General features: G+C 55.8%; 1 protein-coding gene across 3 annotated transcripts; it reads right to left on the bottom strand.

Annotated features, from left to right (window-relative positions):
- Positions 1-622: 622 nt before the first annotated feature.
- LOC121062543 (ATP-dependent RNA helicase DDX25-like) lies at positions 623-9,363 on the bottom strand. 3 transcript variants are annotated; one of them, XM_040542590.1, is made up of 11 exons: positions 9,345-9,363; positions 9,180-9,227; positions 8,673-8,808; positions 8,479-8,571; positions 8,245-8,347; positions 7,187-7,301; positions 6,522-6,699; positions 4,298-4,535; positions 3,576-3,738; positions 3,082-3,270; positions 623-935 (listed from the first exon to the last, which is right to left on the bottom strand). In XM_040542590.1, exons 4-11 carry the CDS (start codon positions 8,538-8,540, stop codon positions 874-876), a joined length of 1,110 nt encoding a protein of 369 aa, XP_040398524.1. In that variant the 5' UTR covers positions 8,541-8,571; positions 8,673-8,808; positions 9,180-9,227; positions 9,345-9,363; the 3' UTR covers positions 623-873. The 3 variants fall into 3 exon arrangements, with proteins under 3 accessions (XP_040398524.1, XP_040398522.1, XP_040398523.1); XM_040542588.1 differs by lacking the exon at positions 9,345-9,363 and having other exon boundaries at positions 9,055-9,205; XM_040542589.1 differs by lacking the exons at positions 8,673-8,808; positions 9,180-9,227; positions 9,345-9,363 and having other exon boundaries at positions 7,187-7,320.
- Between the last annotated feature and the right edge of the window lie 630 nt (positions 9,364-9,993).

Below are 9,993 nucleotides of genomic sequence, written 5' to 3'. Positions count from 1 at the left end.
GGCTGGCACCACTTGTTCTTCGTGTCTCCCAGTCTCACTGGGGGATCATACAATCCTAAAATCACAGAACGGTTTCAGTTGCAAGGAACCTTACCTAGTTTAGAACCTTACCTAGATTACCTAGTTCCAACTCCCTTGTCACGGACAGGGACACCTCCCGCTAGATCAGGTTGCTCACAGCCCTGGCCTTGAACACTTGAACACCTGTTTGCGGGGTGGAGGGCAGGAACCACTTCTCTGGACAACCCGCTCCAGGGCCTCGTCACCCTCAGTGTAAGAACTTCTTCCTAAGAGCTAATCTAAACCTACCCTTTTAGTTGAAATCCATTGCTCCTTTTCCTATCACTACACTCCCTGATAGACTCCCTTTCCAGCTTCCTTGTGGCCCCCCCATTAGGTACTAGAAGGCTGCTGTAGGGTCTCCCCAGAGCCTTCTCTTTTCCAGGCTCAACAGCCCCAGCTCTCTCAGTCTGTCTTTATCAGAGAGATGCTCCAGCCCTACGATCATCCTCGTGGCCCTCCTCTGGACTTGCTCCAACAGGTCCATGTTGTTAAGCCCCTGCATGTTCTGTTTTCAGGTGATTCTTCATGACGTGCAGAGTTATGGCTATAAAAAACCTCAGAGACAAACCAAGCAAGTTTTATTTCCAGAAAAACAATCACAAGAATTCCAAAATTTTGAGGGCTGAGGGTCGTGTGTGTCTTCCCCCCAACTCTCCCCCCGCTCCCCTCTCATCTTCCCATCTTGTAAAACATCACAACAAAACCAAGCATCTTCGGGAACTTTGAAGAAAACTGGGAAATTTTCCCATCCATTTCCCATCCACGTTAAACCAAAACTTGGATTCACTGGAGCAAATCCTGACATTTTGCTCAGTTGTCCAGCTGCTCCAGCTCATCCATGTCATCTGGGTCAAGCCTCTTGATCTCGCTCTCTGAAGAAAGAAAATAAATCTCAGTGCCTGCCAAGTACAGCCAGGCACCAGCCTGCCCAGGAGTTGGCAAAGGCAAAGCACTGCTGCTCTGGGGCTGCTAGCAGCGGCAAACCCTGGGAGCAATGCCCAGGACTCTCGGCTCTGCCTTCCACAGATGACGTAAAACAAGCTGTGAGCTGTTCAGCACGTGTCCAGAGGTGGGAGGTTAGAAACCTGCCCAGCTGTTTGCATCAAACCCAGCACAGACACACGTGGACCCCAGAGCAACAGCGACTACACTACCACGCTACCACAGGCCTGCTCCTGCCTGCGCCTTTCGCAGCAGGACACGCTGGATTAGAGCCGACACACATTCCAGCCATCTCAGGACCAACTGGCCACCTCTGGGATACTGCTTCCTGGCTAAGGGCACGTGCTAACCTCGCTCTGGGCCGAAAAGCTACCCAAAGTGCTCAGCATGGCATTTCCACTCTGTGGAGTTCAAGCGATAATCAAACTTTGAGAGAGCACAACAGACACAAACCTGACCGACAAATGATAAGGGACGTAGTGATGGGAACCCAAACTGGTCAGTCACACTGACTGATAGAGCTCAGAATGTTTATTCCAGAGAGGTTATCCGATCAAGGACCTCGGCAACCGGGAAACATGGGAAAAGGGGGGAAACCAGAAACAAAACACGCGGAGACACAGACCTGACAAAACAAATGAGACAACGACAAGAAACTAACCTCACCACTCACACTAATTGGTGGGCTATCGAGACACCACGGGTGCCACTTCCCAGAAGAACAACCTGCACTTTACAACTCGTAACGCTGTGAGCCAGGGGGACCTGGACTGGAAGGGCTGTGGGAACTGGGAGGGCTGTACAAACTCATGGAGGGGCGTGCAGCAGGAAAGGGAGATGGGAGGAGCAAAGAGGGGGTAAGCAGGAAAGGGTACAGAAGCGGCCAGCTGCATGTGAAATGGGGCTAGTCGGTGTGCTTATTTGGTTTAGCCCCGAGACTGATCGCCACGGTCTGTCTTGGAGTCTTACACCTGCTTAAATCTTTTCCCACTTCCGTCTCTCTGTGCTCTCACACTCAACCCCCGGTGTGCGTGTGTGTGTGCGTGTGCACGTGCATGCATACAGCAAGGACGAAGTTCCAGCTACCGGCGAGACCTGTGTGTCAATGAAAAGTGGTGCCAACTCCTGCAGTCAGACAGGGACAAGGCTGCCCCTGGCCTCTGCTGCCACCTACTGCAGCCAGTGCAGGGGTCTCACTGCAGATACTGGAGCAAGCGCGGTTCTTCAACTCCCAGCCACTGGGCCGGGGATGGTGTGCATCCAAAAAAAACATCTGCTGCGGGGGGGGCAACCGGCGTGACTGTGAGTGTGTGTGCGTGTACATGAACTCCAAGTGACAGCTGCTGGGGGCAGAGGTGAGCATCTGTACCTTCTACAGCCTGGGCGGGCAGGCATGGGGTGTGTGTGTGTGTGTATTCAGCTGCAAACTTCAGCCTGGGCCAGCTAGTGACTGTGGGGTCCCTCAGGTCCAGGCCAGGGTACCAGGTGCGTGGGTGGGGTCCGTGCGAGTATCAGGCTGGACCAGCCAGCGAGCAGGGGAGCTGTCAGAGGGCAGGGGTCTGGTCAGGGACACTAGGGGAACAGAGGGGCTGCGATGGTGCTTGCGGACCCACAAACACGTGTGTGCGTTTGGACCCTGGAAGTGCATGTGTGTGCTTGCACTAGTGACCATCCCTCTCTGCCAGCCGACGAGGAGAAGGGGATTTGTGTGTGCTTCTGTGTCTGTGTGTCTGTGCCTGCATCTTTGTGTGTGTCTGTGCGTGCCTGTCTCAGGGACACGTGTTCAGTGACACTGCTGATTGAGCGTGCAGAGGGTAAAGTGGCAGATGCATCCCTCAGCCTGGGCAGAGACCCCAGGTGCCCGGGCACCAGGCTGCGCTCCAGCAGCCCGCAAGGACCGTACTGGTCTGTACTGGCCTGTGCTGTGCTTCAGCAGCCAGGCATGGGGTCCTGGGCCAGAGCGGCTGCAAGAGGTGGCCACACTCCTGACATCCCTTAACGCTTCCCAGTGCACTTCTCATCCACGTGTCCCTTAGCTCTTTGCACCGCCACAGAGCTGGGCACAAGGATACTCACGGAAATGCTCCTCTATACTGTGCACGAGGTACGTGGTCTGCCTTTCCACCATGTTGAAGGCAATGCCCTTCTTCCCAAAGCGGCCCGTTCGCCCAATGCGGTGCAAGTAGGTCTCAAAATCCAGCTGTTTCTGCTGATTAACAGGGAGGCTGAAGTTCACCACTATGGTGACTTGTGCCACATCAATCCCTGAAAGACAGAGAGGTTTCTCGCAACCAGGCTCCTACAGCTCTGAAAGCAATCACCTGCCCCCAGATCGGGGCCAGTCCATTGCCTGAGCACTTGCAGTATAAAGCAGTCAGCCCTGGCTCTGCAGCGCACACTACAATGACGTGGCAAGGCAACCAAAGACCTACAGGCCACGGAGCACGGTTCGTGTCACCAGAAACGAAGCAGCGTCGTGTGTCCCCTGCAAGTTGATGGGCCATGGGGCAAAGCAAGGGCATTCCCACACTGCAGACGCTGCGAGGCTGTTGCTTTTCAGGATACGGTACCTCTAGCACAGACGTTCGTGGTGATGAGGACCTTCTCCTTCCCATCGCGGAATCTCTGAATCACATTGGCCCTCTGCACTATGGTCAACTCTGCCGTCAGCATGGCGACCTTGTGCCCATCCTTGCTCATCTCCACCGACAGCCAGTCCGCACTCCTGCGAGTCTAGATGTGTGGGAGAGGCAGGAGGAGCTTTTGCAGCAGCTCTGCTGCTGCTCCTCTCAGTCGTTGCCAATCCTTCACTGGTATGCTTCCCCTAAATCCCCTGCTCCTTTCAGTTGAGCCCCTGCTGCTTTTTAACAGGCAGAGCCTCAAAAGAAGACCAGAGTGACGCAGACGAGCAAGAAGCCCTTGTCAGGACACAAAGCGCAAAGGGCAAGGAAACACGGTATGTTTTCTACGCAACGCTCCCTGTGGAAGCCAGGCAAACGGGATCCCAACCGTCACGAGAGATGCTGTTAAAACACCTCTTTTAAAGGCTGCACTTGCTGCAAGTCATAGTGCGCGTGCTTTCACGCTCAGCTCCAGCCAATCTAACGGCAGGCTGTGCCAGAAGGGCCGTCCTTTAAACGCTGTCCACGTGCTTCCCATCCCTCCCTTCCATCTGCTCCCTCCTTTTGATGGTCTCGGCACAAGTACTGAGGCCACGCTGTAAGATCGATCGTTTACGTACCACTGACTGCAAGGACACCACCACCCTCCCCCGGCAAACTAGCTGCTTTACCTGGCAGAATATCATAGCCTGGCCAACGGTGATGCTGCTGTAGATGTTGCACAGGGCCTCGTACTTCTCCTCTCTGTTCCTGCACACAAAGTAGTACTGCCTGATATTGCTCAGGGTGAGCTCTTCCTGACGGAGCTTTATTATGATGGGGTTGGAGACAATTTGCATTGCAAAATTCCACACCGTTTCCTTGAAGGTTGCGGAGAAAAGCAGCATTTGGCAGCCCCTAGGTAAAGCCCTAGAGCAGAAGAAGGACTTGTTAGCCCTGAGGCGTGCTGCAAGGATCCCTGGATCAACAGGCTTTGGAAACCAAGGGACTCCTCCATCCGGAGAGGGCCATTCCTCAGGAGAGGGCCATTCCTCACGCAGCACAGCACAGCACAGCACTCCAACATGAGTCAGCTCTACGGAAGAGGCCTGTCAAAATAAGCTATTCTGCATTTGCAGTATCATTATTCCAAAAGGCTATCTACAAATGGAGGAAAAAAACACCCGGTTAACGCTTGGCCTCCTTCTTTGGACCTGCAGACACCGCCCACACACAGCACTTGCACGTGCCAAGGACAGTTCCCCGTATCCCCTGATTCTCTAGCTACATTTCAAGCCCTGTCATTCACTCTGTAAAGACCTTCATGGCCCGCAGAGTTTTTTAGCCACAATTCAAAGCCATCCATTCACCTACGAAAGCGGACGGACAAAGACTTTTGAAAAATCTTACATTTCAATAATGGATAAAGCGAGTCTTTTGTGAATGTGCTTTTATCCAGGCCAGCTTTGGTTGCATTTAAAGGAACAGCAAATAAAACACGGCCGCTAAAGAGCCATCTCCATCTGAGTTCAGAGACATTAAGCCCTGTTATGGAGATGGAATCTGAAGAGCTCCAGCCTGACGTTTCACTTGCAGTGTCTTGTAACAGGATCTGAGTTACCAACTTCCTGTTTCCTCGGACTGCTGACAATACTTTGAATGCATCCAATTTGAAAGAACAGCAGCAGAAAGCCTTTGCAACTCGTAAACCCACTCCCTACGTCATGCCAAAGAGAGCCCAAGGAAGAACCCTTTAGCACGCCTTTAGCAGAGCTCAGCTGGATGGGACACTCCTCTAAGGAGAACTTTTTCCACCTGCATTTCGGCTAGAAGGGATAAACCCAGACCATCTAAAAACAGTTTTCCTTTAAAAAGGAGTAGCCAGCTGCTAGCCACAAGGTGCTTTTCTCCAGCACCGCAAACATATCCAGCTGAGCTGAGCACACAGAGGAGCTGGGAAGGGCTGGGTGTGACACTCATCTCTCTCACCGCCTCTGTCACCAGGAAACTGCAGCTCCCGTCAGCCTGGGCAGCGGGACGCTGAGGGTCAACCACTGACCCTGCCTGGCAGAGCAGCCTGGTGCCCAGAAGTCCTCATTAACCTGCACCACGCCCTGAAGAAAGGCTATTTCAAGCTATTTTGTTTGTGTCGCCTACAACACAACGCACCGTATCACAGAATATCCTGAGTTCAAAACGACCCACAAGGATCATCGAGTCCAACTCCTAGCTCCACGCAGGTCCACCCAAACACCAGACCACCCTCCTGAGAGCGTTGTGTACTACTTCCTTAGTATAGCTTCTAGTCCTGCATCCAAGTCATTTATGAAAACATTAAAGAGCACTGGGAAACATGAAAGAGAACTGGAATCCCAAACCCAGTGATGTATCAGCTCAAAGGAAGTTAAAGTGAGCTGAAAATCTTCCTATTCATCTAACGGCTACACTTTTAAAGAAAGACACATCCCAGGACTAAGCAGACCACAGCCTGCCGATGTGCAAGAAGGAGCTCATTCTCACATCAGCAAAAGCCTTCTGCATCAAAGGGATGCTCTTTCCCTGTTTATTCGGCTGGTTTGGTGGCTCATTTGCTCAAAGCTGAGCGAACAGGAAAAAGCGGGTAAGGAGGATTTACTTGTCTACGTTCTGATCAGGAGCAAAGCACGGACTGGCCAAGGACATCCAAGGGATGTCGTAGTCAGAGACAATTTCTTTGGCTCCCTGGTTTTGCAGCTTCTTGCATACAAAGTGGTTTTCTTTCTTTCTCTCTCTCTCTCTCTCTCTGTCTCTGTCTCTGTCTTTTCCTGTCTCTCTTGCTCTCTTTCTTTCTCTACCCAACGTATCTAAGGGCATCTAGAAACACTGCATTTGACTATGTCTACTTGTGTCAGGACACAAGCCAACACTGGTATTCACCTCTGAATGCGAATGCTTTGGTACGAGAAGCCCTGATGGTCGATCATTACGTCAGCTTCATCCAGCACAAACAGGCTGATTCTCTTCATATTCACCACTCTCCGTTTGAAACACCAGTCCAGCATTGTCCCAGGAGTCCCGATGACAATCTGCTCCTCCAGCATGGCGCCTGGCAGAACTGCAGGAGGAGAAATCGTATCAGACCACCTCCGTACAAGGAGCAGTACGTTCCTCGGCCACACACACCTGGCTGGGAACGAGCAGGGTACTTTCCGGTGAGATAGGGACTCAAAATCTGCTATGTTCTGGCTGCTTGAGCATGGTTCCCACCCTGTTGCTTCAGCTTCTGACTGCCTAGCGATGCCTTTGAGGGGGTCATTGCAAAGCGGAGCTCAGGAGCTTAAAATTGCAGGTAGCCATCAAGCAGGGCTGACGCTTCCCTGCGGCCTTGTGGGGTGGAAACCAGCAAAAGGGGTGCCCCACCTCTGAAAGGAGACAGCGGTCACGACAATGACTCCTTAGAAGGCACGGGAATTCACACACTGCTTCATGTGCCTTCAGAGCTCCGCACAGCTCCTGGGAGTTCACAGCTCTCACAGCATCCCGCTAGTTCCTTACAGGACTGTTACACCGCCCGCAACTCTGCTCAGCAGGGCTGGACTCACCTCTGTTTCCCTGGACAGCATATGTAACCCTGATGTCGGCACAAAACTGCCCCATCTTCTCGATCACATGTCCAATCTGCAGGGCCAGCTCGTAGGTTGGAGCCAAGCAGAGGCACTTAGAGAGATAACGAGAGCTGTCAGACAAGAGCCACATCTTTTAAAAGTAGACAGCGCCCCTGGCATGGCATGCCCCATGCAAATGAGAAGGCATTTCAAAGGAACGGAAAGCTCAGCATGCTAAAATCTCACCGCTAAACTCTTTCAAACCTGCAGAGGGATCAGCAACGGCAGTCACATTTGCAGGTTTGGAAGATGGGAATACAGCTGAAGGCAGGTAGGCAGAAAGGAGTCAAGGTAACTACTAGGAGAGGTCCTTTCTTTACTGTGAGGGGGACAGAGCACTAGAACAGGCTGCCCAGAGAGGGGGTGGAGTCTCCTTCTTTGGAGACTTCAAAACCCGCCTGGATGCCATCCTGCGCAGTGTGCTCTAGGTGATCCTGCTCAGCAGGAGGGTTTGGACTAGATGATCTTCAGAGGGCCCTTCCAACCTCGCCCATTCTGGGATCCCGTGATTTTTGCTAGGGAAATTTGTTTCCTGAGGCACAGTGCCGCTTGTTTCTGCGTCCAGCTTTCAGCTGAGAGTTTAAATTACACAGAATGCTTGAGATTCAAGACTTTTAAGTGCAGTAACCAGCTTGCGTAGGTGATTCTGAACCCAGAGAGGGGACTTGCCTTCACAGGACCTTTTACGACACCAGAAACTAGCACAAGTCACAGGAAACAGCTGGAGTCTCTGCACGTGCTTGTCAAAGTTGGCTGAATGCTCCTCAAAATATAAATTCAGGCTATCTACGGCCTGGCAGATTCATCCACTCCTGAGCTTTCTCTCCGACCTGCCTGCTGCTGGGACGCTACCTGGGTGTTTACCATCCCACTGCAGCGGCCACAGCCGATAGAAAACCGTAGAGACGGGGACAAAACCAGAGCTCTGTCCACAGACAGCAGCTTGAGGGTGCAGGCAAACCCCTGCCGTATGGGCTTTCCCCTTCCTACATTACCTGCGGGTACCTCTCAGCACCATTAACTCTGCTCAGCATCGCCAACACAAAAGCTGCCGTTTTCCCTGTCCCTGACTGGCTCTGTGCAATCAGATTTTGGGGCCTGCAAGGCAAAGGCTGCTTAGTTGAGCACAAAGGTTTGGCACCCCTGCACCGGCACCCCGACGCCACGATGCCTCAAGGGAGCCAAGACGGTGGTACCGCTTTGCTCACCCGTGCGGCCTTGGTACTCACGGATGTGCCAGCATCATCGGCAGAGCCGTCTCCTGGATTTTGGACGGCCTGTTGAAGCCCATGGCGTAAACCCCCTGCAAGAGCTCCTTCTTCCTGTCCAAAGGCATCAAAAGGGACCATTTCACAAAGAACGGGTAACGGCGCCCAGAGGCAACTCCAAAGCCTGCCTGCGGCGGGGGCTGCCGCCTACTCACAGGCGCAGCTCTTCAAAGGTTTTCACGGAGAAGAGAGGCGAGCTGGGGTCCTGCTGCAGGATCTCCACGTGATGGCTGGACTCCACGAGGGACGTGTGGATCAGCTTGTTCAGCAAGGAGCTTTCTGCCAAGTCCACTGGAAAAGGGGTGAGCTCGTGAAAAACCCAGGCGGTTAGGAAAAGCCTCCCCTCGGGTCCCCCTTCCCACAAACACGGGCTTCCCCAGCCATCCGCCCCCCTACCGACCCCGGGCACCCCTGACACCGGCAGCTCTTCGCCTAACTCCTGCATAATCGCCACAACCTACCTCAGTCCCGAGGAACCCGGCTGGAGTTCACGGCAGCCTGGCCCCCTGCCCTGGCCCGTGCCTCCGTTTCCCTCACCTGCTGCCGAGGCTCCGGGAGGCGCTGGTCACCCAGCCTGGCCCTGGGGGTGCTGGCCCTGCGGCCTGCGCACAGGCCCCGGGGGACAAGGACCAGCACTGCCTCGCAGGGCCGGCGGGACCCACCTCTCTCTTCCTCCTCGCTCTCCTCGTCCTCGCTCGTGCAGGCGGGCTCTGCCACAGGAGAAGAAACACGGACGCTCACCTCCACCCCACAGCTCCGCTCGGGCTGGCCCCGGGCCCCGGGGCCCCAGGGCCCGGCCCCGAGCGGGGGCCAGGGCCGTCCCTCACCCCGCTGCCGACACGGACACAGCTCCCGGCGCGGGCCCGCAAACCGCTGCCGGCGGCCAGGCGAGCCGCACAGCCCGCGGCGCCGAGGGCGGAGGTGGCCCCGGCCAGGGGACCGCGGGAGGGGGGGGCTGCCCGGGGACGGGCTGCCCGGGGACGGGCTGCCCGACAGGAGGCTGCCCGGGCCCCGCGCCCGCTCCCGCCGCCGGCGGCCGCCGGCCCCCGCCGAGGCCATCGCGCCCCCGCCGCCGCAGCTCGCGAACCTTCCCGAGGCGCCGCCGAGGGCCGGCTCCGCCCGGGCGCCGAGCCGCCGCCGGCGGGGGCTGCTCCCCCCCGGCGGCCGGCAGGGCGCAAGGCGGCTGCCGGCAGGCCCCGGCCGCGGAGGGCGCGGAGGCGCTCGGGGAACAGCGGCACCGGCGCCGACGCGCAGGCGGGGCCGGGCCGGGCCGGGCCGGGCCCGGGGACCCCCGCGTGGGGGCGGGAGGGGCAGGGCCTCCGCACGCGCCTGCCTCGGAGCGCGGCCGCCTGAGCTGGTGGACGGGGCGGGGAGCAGAGGGGAGCCCTCCTAGCCCACGGGGAAACGCCTAGCGACCTGCTAAACCACTCAGACGCACGCGAGTGCGTGGGGCCGCCTGGGACCCACCCGAGGGTC

Source organism: Cygnus olor, chromosome 31, assembly GCF_009769625.2.
Source record: "Cygnus olor isolate bCygOlo1 chromosome 31, bCygOlo1.pri.v2, whole genome shotgun sequence".
Taxonomy (NCBI): Eukaryota; Metazoa; Chordata; class Aves; order Anseriformes; family Anatidae; genus Cygnus; species Cygnus olor.
The sequence above is the reverse complement of the archived record's forward strand: the minus strand, read 5'-3'. Positions and strand labels throughout refer to the sequence as shown.

What these genes read in the sequence shown, in the direction of transcription:
- LOC121062543 (XM_040542590.1), bottom strand. Translation starts at nt 8,540, where the DNA reads ATGGGCTTCAACAGGCCGTCCAAAATCCAGGAGACGGCTCTGCCGATG. An exon ending in GTGCTGAGAGGTACCCGCAG is followed by an intron (nt 7,302 to 8,244) that starts GTAATGTAGGAA and finishes TATCTCTCTAAG; the next exon opens with TGCCTCTGCTTGGCTCCAAC. An exon ending in TGCTGTCCAGGGAAACAGAG is followed by an intron (nt 6,700 to 7,186) that starts GTGAGTCCAGCC and finishes CTCCTCCTGCAG; the next exon opens with TTCTGCCAGGCGCCATGCTG.